This window comes from Scleropages formosus, chromosome 2 (assembly GCF_900964775.1).
Source record: "Scleropages formosus chromosome 2, fSclFor1.1, whole genome shotgun sequence".
Lineage (NCBI taxonomy): Eukaryota > Metazoa > Chordata > Actinopteri > Osteoglossiformes > Osteoglossidae > Scleropages > Scleropages formosus.
Window position 1 is genome coordinate 14,298,193 of NC_041807.1, and position 23,487 is coordinate 14,321,679.

At 49.5% G+C, this 23,487-nt stretch overlaps 1 protein-coding gene across 3 annotated transcripts in view; it reads left to right on the forward strand.

The window, feature by feature from the left end:
• Window positions 1-23,487, forward strand: part of sox5 (SRY-box transcription factor 5) — a 158,347-nt gene that overhangs the window by 51,514 nt on the left and 83,346 nt on the right. For all 3 annotated transcript variants that reach the window (XM_018747382.2, XM_018747383.2, XM_018747384.2), the window contains one exon: window positions 14,848-14,905. In XM_018747382.2, the coding sequence (XP_018602898.1) occupies window positions 14,880-14,905 (26 nt within the window). In that variant the 5' untranslated portion in view covers window positions 14,848-14,879. The remainder of the gene's footprint in view (window positions 1-14,847; window positions 14,906-23,487) is intronic.

Below are 23,487 nucleotides of genomic sequence, written 5' to 3' on the forward strand. Positions count from 1 at the left end.
TGTTTCATACACTGTCCCCGCAGTGGCTGCCCCCACCCACCCCGGGGAGCTGCATCCGCAGGCATCGGGGGAGTGAATTATAGATGACAGGGCTTCGCCGAGACTCCGGCGTCCGCGAGTGGCTCTCCTGTGCCCTGGGTTCCAGTGGCCTGCTCCGCCCGTGGAAAGGCCCATTAAACAGAGCGGGTCAGAACCTGCTCGGAAGCTGCTAATGGATCTGCTGCTGTCTGTGTAAATTAGCAGGTACAGCTGCACTGTTTCTAATAATGATGTGTCACTGTGTAGATTAGCTGCTGTGCATGTACTGTTTTTAATGGTGACATTTCACTTTGCGAATTAGCGGGTACAACTGTGCCGTTTCGAAAAGGTGATGTTTTGCTGTGTAAGTGAGCAGGTGTGGCTGAGCTGAAGCCAGTGGTAATGTTTGGGTGTCAATATGTCAGCGGAGCTTGCGACAAGCACCCCGTGACATTGTTCGCTATTCACACCGCAGCCTTACCCGGAAAAAGCTCCCAGCATGCACTGCACATTTACCCAGCTACACTTACTTTCATGGGGTGTTCAGCCTATGCACTCTTTTTGGGTCCTTCTTACATGTCTTCATTTAGCCGATGCTTTTCTCCAAAGCAACTTGCAATTATCTAACCATTTATACAGCTGGGTAACATTACTGGAGCAGTATAGGATAAGTACCTTGCTCAGGGGTACTATAGCCAGAGCTGAGATTCAAACCGCCAACTTTTTGGGCCAAATGCAGTAGCGCTAACCATTACACTACCAGCTGTCCCTGTCCTCTCCTGGTTAAATGTGAATTAAGGATGGGGCAGGACACCGTTATGGCCTCATGTACCCGTATAGCATCAGCTGTGCCTCTTCAGGTAAGTGGCAAAACTAAGGGATACGCGTGGGGTCGCCTTAAGTGAAGACGACAAGGGAAACGCACGGGGCCTTTGAACCCGGCATGTGCTCTGAACGGATGCTGACCAGCGCTGATCCTGGCAGGGGCCTTCCACTGAGACACCAGGCTTTTGCTGCAGGGCTTCCAATGCCTTTCAGAGATGCAGGCAAATGAAATGAGCTTCCGCATGCAGATGAGGCCACTGTTAACCCCAATCAGAGAGGTGGTGGAGCGCTCCCCTGGGGGGCGGGAGCGGAGGCAGTCGTGTCCGTCGGTACCCGGTGCAGCGATAATTACTGCAGAGTGGGGCGTGCGTGTGCTCGCGAGCCACCAGGGGGACGCGGTCGAAGGCCCGCAGGGGGTTCACGGGGTCATCCGTTGCGTACTTCGTCTGCGGCGAGGTTCGCTGCTGGGGGGTCTGTTTCGCTCCGGCCTCTGGCTGCTCCCCGCTCGCCTCAACAGGAAATGACACAGCACGGACGTGGATCTGCAACAGATCCTCCGCGCGCAGGTTTGCATCCGCGGCAGTTCCGGCGCAGAGACGTGGGCGCCGAGCTGCGGGCACCGAGCTGCTTGTGGAGAAGGGGAAGGTCTTCAAGTAACCAGCTTGTTGCCCTCAACAACTGCGCTCACCTTTCGCTGTTAACAATGTGGTCCTTGAGAGAGGAGGTCCGGGCTGGCCCTTGGCTCACCCGTGATGTGGCGGAGCTCCGAACGATCCGTTCCGCCAAACGCGAAGGTGCCAGTTCAGCCCCGAGGGCCAGCGGGCTGAGTGGCTCGTTGAGAACCCCGGCCTTGCGGGGCTCCTCCCTGCGACGCCGTTGCTGGGGTTTATCCTCCCGGCCCCCATTAAAAGCGCTTTTGGGCCTCGTGAGGAATGTTGCAAGCAGACAGAAGGTGGGGAAGAGCCCCGCGGGCCGAGCCGGGAGGGCCGTCCATTGTGTCCCCGCTTGGACGGGGAGAAGAAAGGGAGCGCGAGAGAAAGGGCCGTTTGATAGTGCCGTGGCGACTGCGCGGGAGCGCTGAAGGACAGCCATTGTCTCGGCGCGACCCCAATTTGGTACTGTATGTGCCTTTCTGCCGCGCTGTCTGCGCTGACAATGCCGCCTTTCTGGCTGCCTCACTTAAAAAAGACCGGATTAGTAAAACAGTGCAGTTGCGTGTCCAGATTCTCAACTATCCAGCCCGAGATACGCTAGGAAGACAGGGGTGTTTCGAAGAACCTCTCACCCTCTTCCGCCACCGGTCCAGATGATCTAAATTTGATCCAGGATAATTATTTAAGGAGAAGAGGAATGCGGTGTATTTTGGGACCGGGGAGAGTCCAGCACAGCTGTGTTTCCTGTTTATACTGCACATGTTAGCAATGCGGTGGGGGGGACAGTTGTTTTATTCATCCCTTGCTGCCTGTGCTGAGCCCCCTCCTAGCCTTGCCTTGTTCTTCCTCTTTTTCTCCTCATCCAGCTGTGCCTTCCCATGCTTGTCCCCCCACTCCTACATCAGTCGCTCTCAGGCTTCTGTTTCGGGGCAGTCCGCCCTTTTCGTAAACTCGGCTGAAGAGACGGCCAGGTTCCGTCCGTGCTGTCGACTGCGGGACCGCACTTCGCTTGTGCAAACACACCTCTGTACCTTCTGCCATATTAATAATGTCCGGGATTCTGTTACACTGAATGGGGTACCAGCAGTAAAGGGAAGAAGCGGAACGGCGAATAGCATCGGTGTCTCACGCTGTCTGGATGGTGCGATCGGACGTGGGTTCGAGCCCTGCCCAGCATGTGTGGGATTTGCGTGTTTTTCTCGTCTTTGCGTGGGTTTCCTCCCGCAGTCCCAGGATATGTGGTTCGGGTTAATTGGTGACTCTGAATTGCCCGTAGTTTCTTTGTCTCTGACTGTGTGTGTTTGTGTTACGTTGCTCTGCTGTATAAAGGTGAGAATGACTAGTATATAGTATAATATATAGTATATAGTATATAACTGTAGAATATAGTATATAGTATATATCTAGCAAGATAAGTCATCTCGGATTAAAGTATCAGCTAAATACTACAAAGTCATCCCTGTGCATCACTTTGGAGAGTAGTGTCTACTAAATGAACGAATGTAGATGAGTAATGGCCTTACAAATCTGACCGGAGTAATTATGGGGTGGTTATATTGACTGTTTTTTTTTTGTTGTTGTGACAGGACATGTGTGAAAGCCATGCGGCTAATTTTATTTGGTCCAATGTTTTTCATGTTCCAAGATTGTGGGGAAGTTAAGTGTTATATTATTGTATATCCATCCATCCAATTTCACACACACACTCACCCATTTCCACACTAGGGCAATTTAGAGTCACCAATCTACCTGAACTGTACGTCTCTGGACGGTGGGTGGAAACCAGAGCACCTGGAGGAACCCCACAGAGACACGGGGAGAACGTGCAAACTCCACATAGACTGAGTGGGGATCGAACACACCTTCTCTTGCTATTCCCTGCATGACTGCGTTACCCATTATTGTGTACATGTCAGTATTTTATATATATTTTTATCTTGCAGTTAAATTTACTACAAAAATGCTGTAAAAGAAACCTTTACTAACATCCTTGGTGTGTCCAGCCTACTGATCAATAGGTCAGTGCTGTTTCTGAGCAGCTCCGCTCTTTGTCCTGATGCTGCTCATGTCAAAGGTCATCCAGTGGAAGGTCACGCAGGCTTCAGGGCTTAGGGTTCTGGACATGGAGATGATTTACCGCAATCCATTTCTTTGAGACAGCGCTTAAGCCTTTCCGAGAGATGGGGATGTGGCACACGTGTGAGCGCACACGCGGGCAAACACGAGCAACTGGACACTCCCCGAAATACATGAAGTCCCAGTGGATGCTCTTCCTGCTGTTTTCCTGGGTTAAATCCCAGAGTCTGAGTTGACCTTCTGTTAGGGGTGAGAGAGACACAGAAAACCGAGTCAATTAAAAGGACGGCTGTGCTCTCCTTGCAGTCCCATTACAGGCCTTGTGTGCAAGAGCGTCGTGGTACACCCACATCCCTATGCCCGTTGACATCTCTTTTTCTCTGCGAAAATTCAAGCTGTCTTCTTTTTCCAGTGACGCTGAGGTTTAGGACACGTAGATATGATTCTGAAAAAGACAAAGAGCCTTGGGAAAGTCTATAGGTGATGATAGTACAAAAAGATAGCTTTGGACTAATATTTTAAAAAATTGATTTCAAGAAGTATGAATCTTCGGGAGGGTGCGGTGGCGCAGTGGGTTGGACCGGGTCCTGCTCTCCGCTGGGTCTGGGGTTCGAGTCCTGCTTGGGGTGCCTTGCGGCAGACTGGCATCTCGTCCTGGGTGTGCCCTCCCCCTCCATCCAGTCTTACGCCCTGAGTTGCCGGGTAGGCTCCGGTTCCCCGTGACCCCATATGGGACAAGCGGTTCAGGAAGCGTGTGTGTGAATCTTCAGCTCACGTCATACATTTTTCCCCTTCTTTAAGTGTAGTGCCGAGGCATTGGAAGAGTTTTCTTGTAATGAAGATTGAGGAGGTAACAACAAGCTGGATTATTTTTGTCAGTGAATTAAACTGTAATTAATCAGAGTTAATCACCCATCTCACACTGTCTACCGTACAAGCAAACTGTTGAACGTTCAAGGTTAATTTGCCCTGTCCTGTAATTGGACCCAGCGGGTAAGTGTGAGATGTGCACATTTACAGCGTGAGCAAGTTATCGGCGTCTCCCAGTACCAGTCAATGCGATGCACTCTGATTCCTCCCGAGCGCTCTGCTTCGAGTGAACTCGGCCTTGCATTATGTTTTGTTTCACGTACCTCGGATTATTCAACGGGCCCCAACGCAACCGAAGACGCCGCAGAGAGACGTGTTTTCGCAGCAGGTGTTCGAACGCAACAGGGCGCCCCTCCTGGAACAAGTATTTGACCAGAGTGCTTCTTGTGAACACTGGAGGCTAAAACAGTCCTTATTTGTGCTCCCAGGGGGAAAGGGGGGGGGGGGGGAGACAGTCGCCGGTTGTTGTAGGACATTGACGTGCAAACAGTCAGATTTCATTTCAGGTTTTATCTACAGCAGAAGAGACTAGATGGTGAAACAACTTGTGTTTCTTTGGCACTGCTGAGGACCGGGGCTCCCTGCGAGGAACTGCTCCCCTCTTGTGTCAGTCTAGCAGGACCGGAGGGCTTTCTTCATGCTTCTCTTGGACACCTGATGCGTTTCCATCAGTTCGAAGGAAGCCAGAAGTGCGGAGAGGCCTCTTCCCTTTCTTTTTCCGCACAGGAGGCCCACGGTGCGCTGGAACGAAAGTGAAGTTTGTGGGGTTGCGGCTTTGTCGCGTTGGCGAAAATTAAGTGGCATCGGCACTCCGCCTCGGTGGCCTTTGAGTCGGTCCACAAGCCGGACCGGAGCTCGCACCCGTGCGTCCGAATGCCGCAGCGTTCGCGTAGATTCATCGGATCAACGCTGCTCAGCTGCAGTCCATGAGCAGGACCCGGATTCACATCACAGCTGAGATGTGGGACAGGCACCAGATAGAAGCATTAACAGGTGGTATGCGGAACGCTTTGGCTTATGACGGCATTTTAAATTTTCTTACGTGTCAGGCGAGGTGTGTTAAATCACACGTGCGTGTTGGGACGTTTTCTACGAAGGGGAGTGAAACAGCCTCCGTTTCCTTTTGAGCGCTAAGTGGCTTCCTACGAAGGACTAATGTGCCAAGAGAAATATTACTATCCCGTCCCCTTTCTTTCACCTGCCCGACACACACCCGTAAACGAATGGAATACACACGTATAAGCATGCGTACACGCACGCGCACAAAAACGACACGCGCACATGTCTCACACGTGCAATTGCTTCTGGGCTACGCTCGGAGCGCAGCTGTGAAATCTGACGAAAGGCCGCAAGTTCGGAACCCAGGGTGCCGTTAAAATGCTTATTAGAAGAAGTCACTTTTTAAATGAGACAGCAGGCCTGAGGAACAAATAAACAAACATACAAAAAAACATGTACAGAAGGGCTTTTCACAGGGGTTACCAGTTGACACAACTAGGTGGGGGAGGGATGTTCAACTTAAAAACACGGCGAATGTCATTTATTGTCGACCGCTATGGATTTTAGTTCTGGTATAACTGACGAGGCTATTCCAGTCTACTGATAACGTTACCTGCGCGAGCGTCCGGTGAGTCTACTCAAGGCGCGATTGGCTCTTTGCTCTGTAATGACTTTGTGAGTTAAATAACCCTCACAGCCACGGGTAAGAGCTTTTTAAATTAAAGCTGAGTGGTGATGCTGATTGTGGCTTTTCTAATGCTAAGTTTCCACCACGATATCTCTGCTGGTCTGTCCTTGGCCATTGTGATGTAAAGAGGAGCGCTCCCGGTGAGAGAAGTGCTGGCAGCTCCATCCATGTCACTCGCAGCCTCCCAGAAGACGACAGAACACTGCAGGTAGTGTGCAGAGCTGTCCCGGAAGTCTCCCCTCTCCGCCGTGACCCGCAGCGCGTCACGGGGAGTACAGGGGCCGTGTGATGCCGGCGTCCTTTTCAAACCTTCACGGAGGGGGCTGCGGCCTCAGCGCTCGGAACAGACCGCGCCGGTTGGCGCGAGATGTTCACTGCTGGCGCAGGTGCGTTTCCTCACGCGTGTCGAGTTGCGTGTCCCGTTGTCGGTCGTTTCTAAAGGATGCACGTCCAGCAGTCAGGTAAAACGGCCAGGATCAGCCCGGAGGTGTAAAAACCCCCTTCCCTCGTGCAAGGGAACAGTCCTGGGGAATGGACGGACTCCTGAAATGGTGTGCAGGGAGTTTGAGGGCCACCGCCGCAATGGTGGGGCGCGGTTCAAGAACCAATTATTGCTGTCAGAGAGCGTTTCAGTCCTCCAGCTGTGAGGACGTTCACTCACACTGGAGGAGAGAGGAGACTGAAGGCTCAAGTCCCTGTATCGATTTCCTCTTTCTCTCACATTCTCAGCAGTTGTTGAGCGTGCAGAGACAATAGGTTGAGTGTGTTTAGTTCTGTCTCCTGCACGCAGCCTTGGACAGTCTCCTCATACAGAGCACCAGTCTTTTATTTTGTATAATCCCTTGTGCTCCCATTGAGACTCCAGATCCCAGCATGCAGTGTTCTTTCAGCATGCATGGATTGATGATAGTACCTAACAATGAAAAGCAACCAATGAGATGGCACTAGACGCAGAGATAGACGGATAAAAACTGTATTGATCCTGGAGGAAATTGCACGAGCCTACAGCGGCGAGAGACAAAAGCATGGAGTACATACGCATAGTGAGAGGACCGTGGAAGTAGGAATTTCACACGCGACAAATGAAGTGCTCGCAGACAATGGGTGGTGCAAAAAAGAAGACAGTCAAGCAGATAGCAAAGAAGTAAAAGTATTGCTGTGGGCTTGGTACCGGTCTGGCAACAAGAGGTCAGTGCCATTCTGACAGTGAGAGGACTCATTATAGAGGCTAATGGCTGTTGGCAGGAAGGATCTCAGATGGCGCTCCTTGGAACAGCTCGGCAAGACCAGTCTGTTGAGGAATGTGCTCCTCTGCTTAGCTAGGGTGGTATGCCAAGGGTAAGAGTCACTGTCCACGATGGCTAGGAGGATCTATAGAGTCCTTCCAGCCCAACTCCCTGGACTGAGCCAGAATTCCTCATCAGTTTATTTGGTCTGCTGGCAACACCTGGACTGATGCTGATTCCGTAGCAAACAACCGTATAGAATACTGTACCTGGAGAATGTCTGCAGCAGTGCCATACACACTCCAAAGGTGGGACTTGAGCCTCTGACTATTAAACTACGTGCAGCTGGTGGCATAGTGGTAAGAGCTGCAGCCTTTGGACCCAAAGGTCACAGCTTCCAGTCCCACCTCTGGCTGTAGTAGCCTTGAGCAAGGTACGTACCCTAAATTGCTCCAGTAAAATTACCCAGCTGTATAAATGAGTAAATAATTGTAAGTCGCTTTGGAGAAACGCACCAGCCAAATGAATAAATGTAAAGGCCTGGATGCACGTGCTTGGGATTTTGTGTGAGCTGGGGGTTCGTACAGGCTTCAGTGAATCCATGCGGTCTTCAAAGTGGGCGTCTGTATGGTCATCCACAAACCGGAGGCTTCCACGCCACATGGCAGACCGGCAGCTCTTTGGAAGTCGCATCAGAGGCTCCCGCTCGGCACCGGCAGCCGACGATGCTCACATCGTCGCTAGCGAGACGCTGTAATGTGTAGCTTAACAAAGTCCGCAACATACTCTTAAACCCATCAAGATCGTTTCTTCTCAAAGAGCGTCTGACAATATTCCACCCACTGCTTCACATGTTTAAGTGCGCTGTCATTAATCCGTTTTTCAGCAGCTCTTGAGTCCGAGGCATGTTTTTCCGCAGCGCCGCGCAGGAGGCGTCGAGCTCCGCGGCGGGCGGCGCGGGCATGCAGTGTGTCACCGGCCTCGCTGGAGGGCTGTGGCGGAAGAGGACGGAAAGCGTCCTGGCTAATTGCGGTGCCGCCGAGGAAGGCGATCATTAGCGCTCAGCACACATGGTTACCAGATGTGGGGCCGGCCACATCGGAGTGCCACGCTTTTCCCCCTTCTTCCTCTAACCTAATAATCTGCCTTTTGTTTCCACAGAGCTATTGAGCATTAAGTCGACCCCTGCCTCGTAAGGGAAGTCTCTTAGGACTGAATAGAATTCTTTGTAACAAAGAGAGAAGCTCGTCGGGGGGGTGGAGGGTGGGGGGGGGGGGGGGGTGTGCAGACTGTGTGCATTTCATGCTTCACTCTGGAATTTTTATGGCTTGTTTTCCCAGTTAAGAATTATGCATTGTAGCCATTAAGATATACATTCCACCTTCCCCGCTCTCACTCTGGAGTGTGTGTGTGTGTGTGTGTGTGTATTAGAAATATATGCATCCAATTCCACTGCATCCTTGTTCTTGCTAATAAATGTGCAGGATTTCCGTGGGTCCGGACGTCGCGGAGCTTGTGTATAGAAGTCTTCCAAATTGTTTATGTTTACAGGAATATGCGATTCAATGTACTTTAGTCTGTCAAACTATTTTCTAATAACACTTAAAGGAAAAGTGTATTAATTTATATTTGGGTGCGCGCGTGTGTGATTGTTTGCATACATCTATATGTCATTATTTAGGGTTCGTTGTGCTTCTCTGCATGTGTTTGCGATTGCGTTGATGTTTGCGATAGTCTGATTCACTCCGCCGTGTTCTCTGTATGATTCAAGCATGTGTGCGTGTGTTCCGTGGCACCGAAAACACCCGCACCTCAGCACCGTCTGAGCGATAACGAAAACACGGCTCGTTCGGTCCTACGTTTCCAGAGGATACAGTTACAGCACCCAGCTCGGTAAAGAATGGAACCGGATAGCTCTTGTTTTCAACCTACCGGACCGGAAATATCTGTGAGCGTCAGACCTGATGGCCACCTCGCTGGCGTATGCGGTGTCAAAGATGACTGACAGGGCTATCACACACACACACACACACACACAGTTTCAGAACCGCTTGTCCCTTACGGGGTCACGGGGAACCGGAGCCAACCCGGTAACACAGGGCATAAGGCTGGAGGTGGAGGGGACACACCCAGGACGGGACGCCAGTCCATCGCAAGGCACTCCAAGTGGGACTCGAAGCCCACACCCACTGGAGAGCAGGACTGTGGTCCAATCCACTGCACCACTGTGCCACTGCACCCCCCCAGGGCAATCACATTGTTTTCCATTTTTTTTCATTTTACGTTTACATTTATTCATGTATCAGACGCTTTTCTCCCAAGCGACGTACATCTCGTAGAAATTACAACGTGTGCGTTGCATTAGGAGAAAGAGACACAGCTGCAGATGTGTGACTCTTAAGTACAGTTAGTTCATCACACAAGTAGCTGCATAAAACTTCACCAGAATATTTCTGATTCTTAATCACCTTCCTAGCAGTTTTATTTTATTTATTTATTTATCACAGGGGGTGCAGTGGGTTGGACCACAGTCCTGCTCTCCAGGGGGTCTGGGGTTCGAGTCCCGCTTGGGGTGCCTTGCGATGGACTGGCGTCCTGTCCTGGGTGTGTCCCCTCCCCCTCCGGCCTTATGCCCTGTGTTACCGGGTAGGCTCCGGTTCCCCGCGACCCCATATGGAACAAGCGGTTCAGAAAATGTGTGCGTCTGTGTGTATTTATTTATCTTTTCTGAGAGACATATAAACATTTATGTTACGTTTAGCTGACACTTTTCTCCAAAGCAACTTACGATGTTAAGATTACAATTATTTACCCATTTATACAGCTGGGTAATTTTACCGGAGCACTGTTAGGGTAAGTACCTTGCTCAGGGGTATTACAGCGGGAGGTAGGCTTCAAACCTGCAACCTTTGGGTCCAAAGGCAGCAGCGCTAAACCACTATTTTACCAGCTGCCTATTTGGCTATGTTGGTATTATTGATTTTGATTGGAAAAAACAAAAACAAATGTTACAGCATGGCCATTGGAGGCCACTCGGTTCCTTTACCAGCCCTCAAGCGGAAGAGGAATCCCCAGCACCTAAAGTAAAGTGCTATAGGTGTACACCAGTACCGTGACCTGCCTCGGTCGGGCTGCCCGGAGGCGCTCGGCTGCGTGACCGTCCTGCTCCTACATCAGCGTGAAGGTGGTTGCCATGGTGCTGTTTACAAACACATTTGTTCCTCAGCTCCTTGCGAGGCCTCGGTCCTCATGAGTGGTATTGACTGAGAATCGAAGCCACATTTCTCTGTTTGGTAGCTAATGCACTTTCGACCAAGCTGAAGAGCAGAGAAAACAAAAACAACAACAACAAAAAGCCACTGTAACGCTGGAACAAATAGAAACATTTCTGTGGAGAAGAAAATACACCGTGAGCGTAGAGATCGATTAAGTATAACCCGGAGATTTTGCTGAAGGGCCGCTTTTGCGTTTCTAAAGGGGAAAAGACTCTTTCTAGTTTAAGAAGAAATGTGCACAGAGGTGTAGTCCAGTGTAGCTGAGCGCTGTGCCGGTACTGTCCAGCGACTGCGAACTTCGTGGAATAGCCCTCCCGCGAGGATGATCCTTTGTTTAGGCGCTGCTTAACAAGGGGAAACTCAACGAAATTTCTTACAAAGGCTCATCAGAGAAGGTGACGGTTCAGTGGGAGGTTTCAGGTTTGATAAAGATTGGACTCTGGAAGGTCCCTATAATTTTAGTCATCAGTCCAAACATTCAAAGGGAAGTAAAAATACAACATCTTAACCGTCTCGCCTCACAAATTAAGTCACAGGTCAACAACTAACGTTTTATTTTTCACTCTATGTTCTTCTCCTCATATTAGTAATGCACCAAAGACTGATTTTTATCATCTTGGTAATATTGAAAAGTTAGACCTTTTTATCACTCTGTGACACTGAGAAAGTTGATGCATGATGCATGAGTCACTGGCAGGCATGACTATTGTAACGCTGCCTAGGCTGGTCAATGAAAAACAGATAACCGATGCACTGCAGTTGGTGAGAAGTGCTGCAGATCAAGTCTTGACTCAAACGAAAATGCGCTCACGGAACACCTTCGCCTGCACTTTCACACTCTTAGGTTTGCTTATTCAAGTATTTAATTATACTACGATTCATTTTCTATAATAATAATAATAATAACAATATAAACTGGCTGAAGAAAGGGTCCAGAAAGGTGTAGTGTCTAATGCAGGAGTGGTCAACTTTTCAAAAGACTCCTTTTCCAAAATTTTATGAACTTCTTTTTCAATCTCACTTATTTGACACATTCGAACAGATTTTGATTAAGCGTTGAATTTGATAAGTGTGCAGACAAAGCCTCTATTACCCGAGTGCTCCGTTTCCCTTTGTCCTGGCCTGCGAGTTCTCCCGACAGTTCAAGTACCTGTCTTACGTGCGCAAGACAAGCTGTTTGAAGCAGGAGGAACGGGTTCCACAAAATGAGTTTGAAATGCTCCATTCTCTCAGATAATTGCATTTACATGCTAAACCCCAATTAGTGCGTTCCAGAGGGAAACATCGGCAGTCGCTAATTAAACACTGTCAATCCTCAGTCGCCGTTTTACCGAAGTGCCCCGCCTCTTCCGGTGCAAAGGTGAACCGATGTTCGCCGCGACCGTGATCCGGTCAGCGTGCGCGTCCAAGGGACGTGCTGAGGGAAGCGTGTCGGTGCCCGTCGCAGTTTTGCCGGCGTGGCTGTATAGTGGCTGCGATGGGGCTGACCGTGTGCTCGTCCTCTGTTCAGACCCCCGATGAGGTGAGCGCACCTAGTCGTGTTTGTGTGGACGAGTCTCGCTTTGTGTGCGCGCGCGTGGGTGTGTTCGGTACAGGATTCCAGCGTGCCTAGGCTTTGTCCCGCACGTTGTGCCAAACGCACGGGTGTGAGTATCTGGACTAGATTGAGATCCTCTTCTTTCAACTTTGACCTTTGCCTGGCCCCGGAGGGCAGAGATTCACACAGGGGTCTGCTTTTGTTCTTTATCTGGAGTAGCTAATCCAACATGAGGTTTGAATGAATCAGGGTAATGCATGGTTACAGTACTAATTCACTGCCCCACTGTTAATGTCTGTTCTAATTAAGGCCGCGTCATGGCAAAGCCTGTTTCTTATTACATGCCGCGTGCTCCTCCCTGTGGTGGGGGATTGGGGGGGGGGTTGAGGTTTGAGGTCGGTTGGGGGGGGTGGATTACCCCCAGGTTCACTTTAATTGTTTTCCTCCTTGAAGTGCGGGGTGGGGGCGGAGCATGATAATTCTGGCGGGCAGGGGTGGGTGGGGGTCTACCGTGCCAGCAAGGGGCTTCAGGAGCTGTACAATGGCAACGTCTCGGCCAGTGATTTAAACCATACCTCCCAGCATTCCTGCGCGCTGCACAATGGGGCTCATTATCGCACAGGCCATCCCCGTCCGCCAACAAAGAGCCTTTCACCCGCTCCGGCGCGGCCTGCCTTGGCCCGGCTTTGCCATCGCAGAGCCCTGGTTTGCCACTTCTCGCCTTGCACACACCCCTACACAAGCGTGGGCTCTTCCAGGCACAAACACACACACACACACACAAGTGCATACGTATAAATTAGCGTACACACATTTGAGCAAGCACATAGATCAATCCACAGACACACGACCCACAGGTGACGCGCGCGTCGTGTGTTCGCATTTACGCTCTCTGGCCGAACTCTGCTTTCAAACAAATAGTCGAATAAAAGAAGAAAAGAAGAACGCAAAGGTCCAGGGTTCTTCGACTGAGAGGGCGTCAGCTAGATAGCGATCGAGCCACTGTGTCAAACGCATCTTGCACACGTGACGGAGCTGGTGTGTGGAGCTGTGCATCCTTTGCTGTGACAAATTTGTGACAGGAAGTCATTTCCACTCCAGTAAATGCTGATATGATGGACTTCAGTGTTTTAGCACTAAATGCACAAATGCATCATTTACCTGTTCGTCGTATGCTGTGCTCTGCTGGTTAATATTGGGGTGGTGCGAGAGGACATGGGTTCTATACCCGCTCAGTCTGTGTGGAGTTTGCATGTTCTCCCCGTGTCTCTGTGGGTTTCCTCCCGCAGTCCAAAGACATGCTGTTCAGGTGGATTGATGACTCTAAGTCACCCGTAGTGTGTGAGTGACAGAGAGAGTGTGTTCCACTGATGTATGAATAAGTGACTCATTGTAAGTAGTGTAGGGGGCGCAGTGGGTTGGACCACAGTCCTGCTCTCTAATGGGTCTGGGGTTCGAGTCCCGCTTGGGGTGCCTTGCGACGGACTGGCGTCCCGTCCTGGGTGTGTCCTCTCCCCCTCCAGCCTTACGCCCTGTGTTGCCGGGTTAGGCTCCGGTTCCCCGTGACCCCGTATGGGACAAGCAGTTCAGAAAGTGTGTGTATGTGTGTGTGTGTAAGTAGTGTATCTAGCAGTGTAAGTCACTGCAGTGAATAAGGTGTGTGGGCTGGTAACACTACACAGAGCTCCTTGGAAGTCGCTTTGGTGAAAGGCGTCTGCTAAATACATAAACGTAAATGTAATGTAATATTAATGTGTAAAGATAAATACGTGTATGTCTATGTACACGTGTGCGCGTGTGCCTGTGTGTTTTTGTATGTTTGCGTAAACCTGACGCGCATTAAATTAGACCGGGCGAAGCTGTAAGATCCCATTTGTCTGTTTGACTGTCCATTTCACTGTTTTCCAATCCAATTATTGCCGTAGATTTGGAACTGGTTTGATATCCCATCGCTAATTAAAACCACCCCTTTCCATGTGCGCGTGAACAAATCAACAGTCTTAATTACAATAATTATGGTCGACTTCCTTTTAAATTCCCACTCAGACAAAGCGGATGGTATACAATGATGCTACCTCCTTAACGAGGTCATTAGTCAGTATCCGCTAATCACATCTGGGCAGCTCTTCTTCGGCGCGGAGCTAGAGCCGAGCTCGTCGAAGCCCCGCTTCCGCCGGTAGGTTGCCGGGGCTCTGCCCTCGCCCTGGAAGTCCACTTCCTGTGCCGCATGAAAGTACCGTGGCTTTGCCCTAGTGGCTCCAAGCGTGCGAGCGCCGAGAAGCTTCGCCGGGCGGGCGGGACCTGCAGCTCCGTGAGGAGAGACATGGCTCTTACTAGATTAGAGTGATTAGAGACGCAGAGCGCTGGTGCTAATCGCCCCTGCGGCTCCGTTCCCGCCGCTCGCTCCTGCCACGGTTCCTCTGCCACCGATCGTGGCTTTCATCTCGACCGGCCGCCACCTCTCTCTCTAAGGACAAACATACGTAAGGGTGCACGTGTATTGCCCCTGCTCTGTGCAGCGTGTATGTGTGTAATAGCAGCACACTCCTAAGGGTGCGCATTACACCCTCTTTGTTCCCTCCTTCCCCGTGTAATGACAGGAGGGACCTTAATCCCCCACGACGTCGCTCGTACGTCGAAGTACCTGCTTGTTAACGTTTGTTTTTGCTTCCGCTCGCAGGTTTCCGACATCCACAGCAGGACCGAGGACGAATGAGGACCGGGGAGCCCGAAGAACGGTAGGCGTTGCCGGATTTCTGCGGATCTGCGCCGGGGGCCGAACTGGTCGCAGGCGGAGCCTCGCTGCACTTTGGTCACCGCTGTTGTAATGTTCTCCACCTGGTCGTACTTGTCACCGCTGGGGTCGTACCGCGGCCTGCCGGGCATCTCGGGGTGTCCGTTGTGGTTGCACTGGTCCATGCAAATGTTTTACCGTTTCCCAGGTAAATGGGGTCCCTTCGCTGGCCCTGCACGCTGCATGTGGATCGCGAGTGCCCTCGGCCCAGCGCCGTTCGCTGCGGTAATCGGTCGCGCCGCGCTCTGCCGTCATCCTCGTTTTACGGACGCAGTTATCGACTTTTGGAATTTAAAACAAGTTTCTCAGGTTCCCTCTCCCCCCTTTCCCGCTCCACGGCTGGTCTCCCATCTCCTCCGTTTCCTGTTCCCGCTTCCCCCCTCCCCAGGTCGCATTTGATGTGATAGAAGTATGTTGCCTAACACTCGCAAGACTGTTTAATTCGATGTCACACGATGACAACAAAGACCACATGTCATAACTCATTTGGCCCGCTTCTAAGTCTGCATATGTGTGTGCGCAAACACATATTCGTCTTGTACACGGTACACTGTGCTCGCGCGCGCGCACACGGGGGGCCAATGGCGGCATGTGGGACCGTGGCCCCCCTCTTGCCTCTTAATTGTGTTGTAAATTACCTTTCCTCTGTATTAGGCCCTACTAGTCCATCAGGACCAGAGGTGGGGTGGGGTGTGGTGGTGGGGGGGGGCGCTTCTGTCCTGTGTGTTTGATGTGTTCTGTGCCCTGCTCTATATGCATTAGTGTGAGGAGGATCATTATGTGGCCTGTATTTGAGTCATTTTTATTTAAGATGGCAGACAATGGGCTGTTGATTGAGGGAGACAGAAGGCAGACAATGCTGGTCTGTGAGACATAATGCAGCACCATTTTTCAGCGCCGCTTTAGAAGGGCCCGGCTCATTGTGGTACTGGAAAAAAATGGTGCTTAGGAGGAGGAATATTTTGCCGTGGTATGTCATTATTTTGCAAATTTCTATTATCTCATCATGTTGTCTTCATTGTAATTGCAGCTAATTAGGAGGCTAGTTGGAGCCCTGGCTTTGAGGCTGGCTTTCCCGTGAAAGGAGCCCACCGATTACCGCTCTACAAGAGAGGCAGCAGAGAAAGGGGAGATTAATCTGGTTACCTTGGCGACACTCGCTTCCATCTGCGAGGAACAATGCATTTTTGTTTCCTTGGATCAGTTCAGATCAACAGAACGTGGTTCCCTTCTGTAACAATGCTGAATTCTTTCTACTCGGCCCTCTTCCGCACCCCTGCCCCCGCCTCCCTCTTTGCCCCTCTAGCCGTCTCCCCGTCTCTCCATCCACCTGTCCCTCTTTCCGACCGGCTGCGTGACTTGCAGGTCCGTCCGGAGTGACCTAGCCCGCCCGGAACTTGGGGTTCTACTGGCTCCCTCGGAACAGGGAGGGCGAGGCGTGAGGTTGGCTGAGGTCGTGACCTTGTCACATAAGTCGGGAGGGAGGGTTTTTGCCTCCTTCTCCCAAATCCCCCTCTGCTGAAAAGCACTTAATGAAATAATATAGCCTCCCCCCGACTGCCCTGCCCTAAACGGCCCCGCTGGCTGCATGAGATGGACTGGCCGGGACGGGGTGGCACAAGGGTTTGTGAAAGGGAGACACAAAGGGGCAGCCGGTGAACTGTGACCGGTACAGTAGAGGATGGGAGAGCTTTTAGGAGAAACACAGCCCCTTTATTCCCTTTGTCAGGAGCTACGCCAGGGCCTCCGGCTGCTGTCAGGAGCCGGCGAGCTGGGAGCACGAACGCAAAGCCGCTGCGGGAAGTGGCCTCCCCTCGAGATCGGTCACGAACACTAATGTGTGTGTCATGAGAATGTGAGAAGCGTTCCGAGGAAGAGGAAGCCCGCTCGATCGCCATGTCTGTTTGCTTTCACTTGTAACGAAACGTTCGTGTCACCGCGCGTAATTGTGTCTTGAATGAACCTGGATGCTGGAAATGACTCTTATGGAAGTTTCTTTCAGGACCCCCCCCCCCCCCCCCCCGCCGATCCTACCTCCCTTAGCGTAAATAAGTGTCCCTTGTGTCGCCTGTTTTAAATGTGTCTCCTAATAGTTTCCATTTATAGATTGGTTTCCTTGCATGAAGCTGTCCCTTGGGAAGCTCGGTATTTCCCTGCTTAGTTGGTGCCGCCTTTGCGGAAGATTGAGGAGTTATAACTCTGTTAACCGTGCCTTCGCTCGGTCCTGTTCGACAGCACCTTTTTACACACCATTGCCTTACACGTTGAATCCTAAACACTTGACACCGCATAATCCGACGCGTTCTGTTCGCCCCCCCCCCCCCCCCCCCACGTCGATCTGATCGGGCACTAATGCAAATCAAGCCCATGTTAGTCCACGCTGTCTTTTACAAACCGGTAGAGAAAGTAGAAGTACTGTTATCTGCAACATGTTTCGTGAGTCCTTTGCAGCAATTACCTGCGACAATATTCAATTTGTTTACTTTTTTTTAAAATCATCATCCCTGTTTAGTTCTCCTGTTGTACCAAATAACGAAGAAACAATTAACGTCATATGAAGGTTCATTTGCAGTGTTGACCTCAGCACTCGGTGTTTCTTCTCCCATTTTCAGTTTTTTATTTTGTACATGCCTGTCTATCAGTGTCAGGGGACCTTTTTTTTTCCCCCTCAATTTTAAACCTGTCTATAGAGGACCGTTTCCAGATTTTTTTTTTTTTTTTTTAAATGATCAGTGTTTCAATTCCATTTTATTTATGGTAGACATGAGTTAATTTCTTGCTGGAGACAATACATTTCTGAAGTGTGACCACCTGTTTTCCACAGATTGTGCACTCATCTGTTCCTGGTTTACTGTGCCTGACCTCGTTCTTATTTAATTATGAATTTCTTCTCAAAAGTTGTCGCCATTTAATTCGGCTTTCTGCTTAACAAATTAAAATATGTGTCAAGCAATGCCATATTGTGGTTTCAGTCTCCCACTGGTTCTCACACCTCGGCTCCTGCTATTTGAGAAGACCAGGTCAAGAAGCACCTTCCTCCTGGTGGGCGATTTCACAAATTGTGTTAAGAAGCAATCATTTCTCAACCATTTCTGTCATGTCTGCTTCAGATTTAATGTAATGGTAACCCTGCTGTACTTACACAGCCTTTATTCTGGGAAACGTACGCTCTCCCTGCGTTGGGCTCCAGGTGGGAGATGGGTCTGCTAGTGACTCACTTCTGATCTGTTAAAGAGGCAGTAGGTTTTTTTTTTTTTTTTTTCTTCCCTCTCTGTGCAATTCCACAACCTTATGATCGCCCTCAAAGTGTCTGTATCCTTACTTGTACCAAATGGATTTTCCCCCCCCCCCCTTGCATCTCCTTTCTGCCTCTTCTCAGCATTGTGCTGCTCCATGCCTATGGGTTCCTGCTCTTTCTCTGTGTTGTCCAGCTCCTTTGCTGTGTGGTCATGGTCTTTCCCCATACCCCCTTCCCCCATGTTCACGTTCTCTTATTCAAGCTCTGAGTGCTCTTACCACTTATGCACTTTTGCCTAACCTTTCTATGTTTTGTTGTGTTCCTGCCTGTTCTGCTGCTTCTCCACAACTGGACATCCCAGACACCTGAGCCTTATCTCGCTGGTCAGGACTATTTTCTGAAACCATAGGTGTAACAAGACGAGGACGGATGGCATATGTGCCCCCAAATCTCGATGCGTACGCAGTGCGTTCCCCGGTATTTGTTTATAACTCCACTGAGAACGATGGGCAAGATATTTTTGGCACTCCCAGTACGTGAAAATTTGTTCCTTCGCTGGATGGAATGAAATACCTTTTGCCACGCTGCCGGTGCAACGAGCTACACCTGGGACCCGGTCAGGACGGAAGCATAAAAGGTGGCGGCAGGACCAAGACTGATGCCGAACCTTGTCCGTCTCGCGCCTCAAGCTTCCCACGACTCGCCATTGTTGGTTACCCTCACTTCTTGAGCCCTGCTCCTTGCTCCTCGCTCCCCGAGACCTCCTAACCCTGTTGGGTTCCTTGTTCCTTGACGTTTGCCTGAATCTCGACTTCGCTTCCTGGATCTCCCTCAGTACGACGATGGCACCTCGGCTAACTGCGCCCGTCTGTGACAACCATTACTGGATCTCCCTTGATAAACATCCTGTTCGTTCTGCACTTGGGTTTGTCCTCTCATTCCCGAAACGGGACATGGCACCTTTGATCAATGATGAAATATTAAAATGATATTCGTGCAAAGTCAAATAATATAAATGTAATTTCATAAACTCTGTTCTGTTTGTTTTACTTAGATGTATTTTACTCGGTCATAATTTTGCTCTGTGACTATCCCCATGGCGAAACAATATCAGCAGGGGACCTTCACAGATTCTCTACAGTTCTGGCTAAGTTGCTTGCTGCTCACTTTCAAAAAAAGTTTTTGTACTCGTAAATAAGCTTGTGACCTCAGCTGGATGCATGAAAAGTACGGAAACCGAACAGCCATTGTCAATGACTCGCATTTAGGACAAAGAAAGGAAAAGTATTCTCAGTAGTTGGGGACCAGTACAGGCACTTATCTTTGTCGAAAATGTCCTGTCGCTTTTAATGTTCAGTCAAAGTAAATGGCTGACGGAATGCTCTCTTTGCGCATGTGATCTCTCTCCAAATCGCTTCAAAGACCATTCTCGTGCCAAAGAACAACTCCTTGTTTTTCTTCTTTCTTCTTTCTTTTTCAGTCTTCACCAGTGCCAGAAAACCGGCATCTAAATATGCAGTGTTTAAAAAAGTCTGTACACTTTACCATTCCGAAGTGACTGGCTTCCAATAGCAAACATCTGCTGCGTTCTGTACATCTGTTATTTTCCTATTGAACTTCCAGGGGAAAATATTCATTAATCTGTCCTTGCTTTTTATTCATTCATTTACTGATATTTTTAACTTAGTCGCGCTGTTCCATAATTTCTTTTTTTTTTTTTTGCACGGTGACCTTAAACTTTCCAAATGTTTAGAAGAAAAAGCATAAATTTTATATGAACAAATTTAAAACTCACATTTGATTCAGAATGAAGGCTCTGTGTCTTTGGGAGAGAACTCCTTTCTTGCTGTATGTGTGAAGGGTTTCATTTTGTGCTGTGCCAAACACAATATCTGGGATATGCCGTATTGCCTTTGCACATGTGACATAGTACAGGTGTGTACTCTCCACTCAATATGTGTGTCTGGATTTTGGACTGCGTCTATAAAACGGCATCCCATTTGTCGGCAGCGTCTAAATATTGCCTGCGTTTTAAACAGCATTTCTCTGCAAGCAACGTTCCTCTGGTGGTTGCTGGCTTCTGCAGAACTAGGCATTCACAGATCATAGCTCAATGGAGATGCTGGCATTTTGAGGTGCCATTGGAGGAATGTCCCTGAGTTAAAGTAATAAGCACCAACACTGGTGCTGGAGTCCTCCACTGCCCCTTCTCCAATGAATCACGGAGAAGGATTGCCTTCAAGAGATCGTTCCAGCCTGAAGGTAGAACCATTCCAAATCTCGGGTGCTTAGAATGTTCACCATTGCCTCGCTACACTAGAAGACCTTGCAAACCTTCAATCTGGTATCAGGTTGCCAAATCGGTGCAAATTTCATGTGACCCACTGCCATGCTGGGGACTTAGTGCATCATTCAGCAGCATTATTCTGATGGAGCATCAATGACTCATTTTTAAGCCAGGAACCTTGACTTTGTTCTTTGTCCTAATTCTTAAACTCAGATGTTAAAGAATGAAATGATCAAGGTGAAAAGCTTGTAAAAATGAACAATAAGTGGTTTTTCAACTCCCAGATTTCAGAATGCAGTGCAAAACATGTTGAACAACATATTTTGCATACTTTACAGACTCTTCATAGTGTTGCTAAACACTAGTTGCCACCTATGTTGTATCTAAGTCTCTTTCTTTTGATGTAATGCACTTGTATTTCTCTCTGAGAAAAACGTCTCCTAAGTGCATAAATGTAATGTGAAGGCCACGGTACATTTTATTTTAATAGTGATGACATGTCGAGGTGACATCATGTTTCATTGTTTACCCAAACCAGCACATGCCCTCAGCACACTGGCGTGAGTAAATAATAATAAAATTGCACATTGCTCTGAAGCTTTACTTTTAGGATATGAATTCAGAGGCTGCGATAACACATTAAAGACTGTCCAGGACAAGGTGACTCCTTGATAAACTAAACAGTCCTTCTGGACTCTATAGTTCCTTTTATGCTACAACTGCACCACACTAGACTTGTCCTTTTTTTTTTAAATGGCATAAAGGTTTAGCGGGAGCCAAGTGTGTCAGATATGGCTGTAAACATCTTCTGCTGAGATGTCCCCCCCCCCCCCCATCCAACCACACCCCAAACCTCAGCCCTAAGGTCGTCTTTGATCTAAACTGACAGGGGTGGGGAGGGGACCCTGGAGAAGAGCCTCAACAATGGGAGAGCGCAGCGTGCATTGTCAGAGCCACCCGAGCATGGAGGGAGCGAGCGCAGGAAAATGGCCTCGCGTTAATCCAGCTCGCTGGAGCACGAGCCTGTCACGCTGTTTAGGACCTGAAGTATGCGGCGAATCTGGGAGGCTAATTCGGTCGGACCTCAGATGTACTTTATCATCGCAGATAATGGGGGTGATGTTGATGGCAGCGGCAGTAATGTGTGATTTCATAATCAGTACATTGTTGCAGCTCTTCTGCAGTCACAATAGCAGCCAGCCATGGTGGTGGAGCTGTCGATGCCGGATGGCAAGAGTGACAATGTGTGACCTGGAGGTGGCTGCTAAAAAATAATATTCACAGTGAAACGAGTAAATATAGAAAAGGGAAAAACATGAGATAATAAGGGTGGAAGTGAAAGGATGGTACACCTTGCCGAGTTGGCTGGGAGCGCAATGAAACAAACTGAGCCTATGTTCGAAAAGTTGTGCCTAGGTACATGATACTGTGACATCATGAAAAATGACAAAGGTGACAACAAAAAAAAAAAAATCATATGACTGGTTGGTTAGTGCAGCATCTACTGTCCTTACATGGTGCCCTTCTTCATGTTGTACAAGTAGAAGACACACATCACCTTTACCAGTGTAGTTCAGAGGTCAAACAGACCTCCTTTTAAGACCAGTGGAGTAGGGATAAGATACAGGTCACCCCTCCTCACTGGCGATACAGGGATGGAGAATAAATGGTCCTTACAGGCTCGAGGTACAAAAACAGGACATAGACCATGATTAGTGACTGGTGGTGCAGGTGGAAGGCGTACATCAACTTCAGTGGCCAAGGTTCTGCGGTAAGGCACCAACAGCCCTTGCTGAGTGGATGGCATAGTGGTTAGAAGAAGAACAGGGTCAAATGGCAGCCTTGCTTTCAGCTGTCCTCACGCAGGGCATGGGCGAAACAACGGGCGCGATCTAGTGGGGATGGGGGCAATGCCAAGACTGTGTGTGCTGGAGTGGAAGCATGCAGCATGCCACGCTGCGGTGGCACGGTTCCTGCACTCGGCCACAGTGGCAGTGCCCCCTCTGCCATCTGCAGCCCAACGGCCCTCCCCTCTGTTGCCCAACCCCCGCCTACATTAGGTGGTGTTAACCCATAATGTGCCAAAAGAGCAGAAGATCCAGGGAGGTGCAAAACGCAGAAGAAAGACTGATAAGACACATTCTGAGGTCGGTGTTCACAATTTAGCGCTTTAAACATCCGACTTGTGAAATGTACCATGAAAGAATGTCCACCGATGGCAACATCTATTACACAAGAACAGGTAGTTTTCCCGTAAACGGAGTATTTCACAGCAAACAGTGCAAAATATTCTTCTACCACTCTGAGTAATTTTAAGAAGTGTGCAATATAATCTTCTATAGCAGCACTTGAAACAAGTTATGTAAATTGCTGCTTTACACATTCATGGAATTTTCTATATGTCTAGTGAACATGAAGTCTTTAGCAAATTAAACCTTTAACGCTATATAGCACATCAGTCGGTTGTAATATTGTGAAGCAGGTCTCCTTCCCAGTCATCCTCCACTGCCGCACCAACGAGCATGACCAAGTGCAAGAGGAGATGTAGGTTATTGTCTGTGTGCCCATTATGTGATACAAGACATGACATATGTAAGGATGCATGCAGACCTGGCTGCGCATGCAGTGTAGTAAGGATGCAAACTGTGGCAGCAGCCGACTGGGGGTGTCGGAATGTAGATGGTTTATGGCTGTCGCTTGGCCATGGCTGGTGGCCAGCTGGCTGGTACCCCCCACCCCCCGGCTGTGGAGAGCTTCATTGTCTTCCTGTCCCTGGCTGGTTGGAGCTGGTGGTGGAGCTGGATCTGTGTGGGCGTCCGCTCCGCACACCTGCCATCCACACCCCCATATCCCCAAGAAGGAAGGGCAAGGAGAGGGACAGGGCAGTACAAGGGGCTGTTTAGCAGTAAACGGAACGTTCTTCAAGGATAAAAGCCAAAGAAATGAGATATTGCTGCATGGAGACTATTTTTTTGGTCTATTTCTTCCCCTGTCCTCCGTT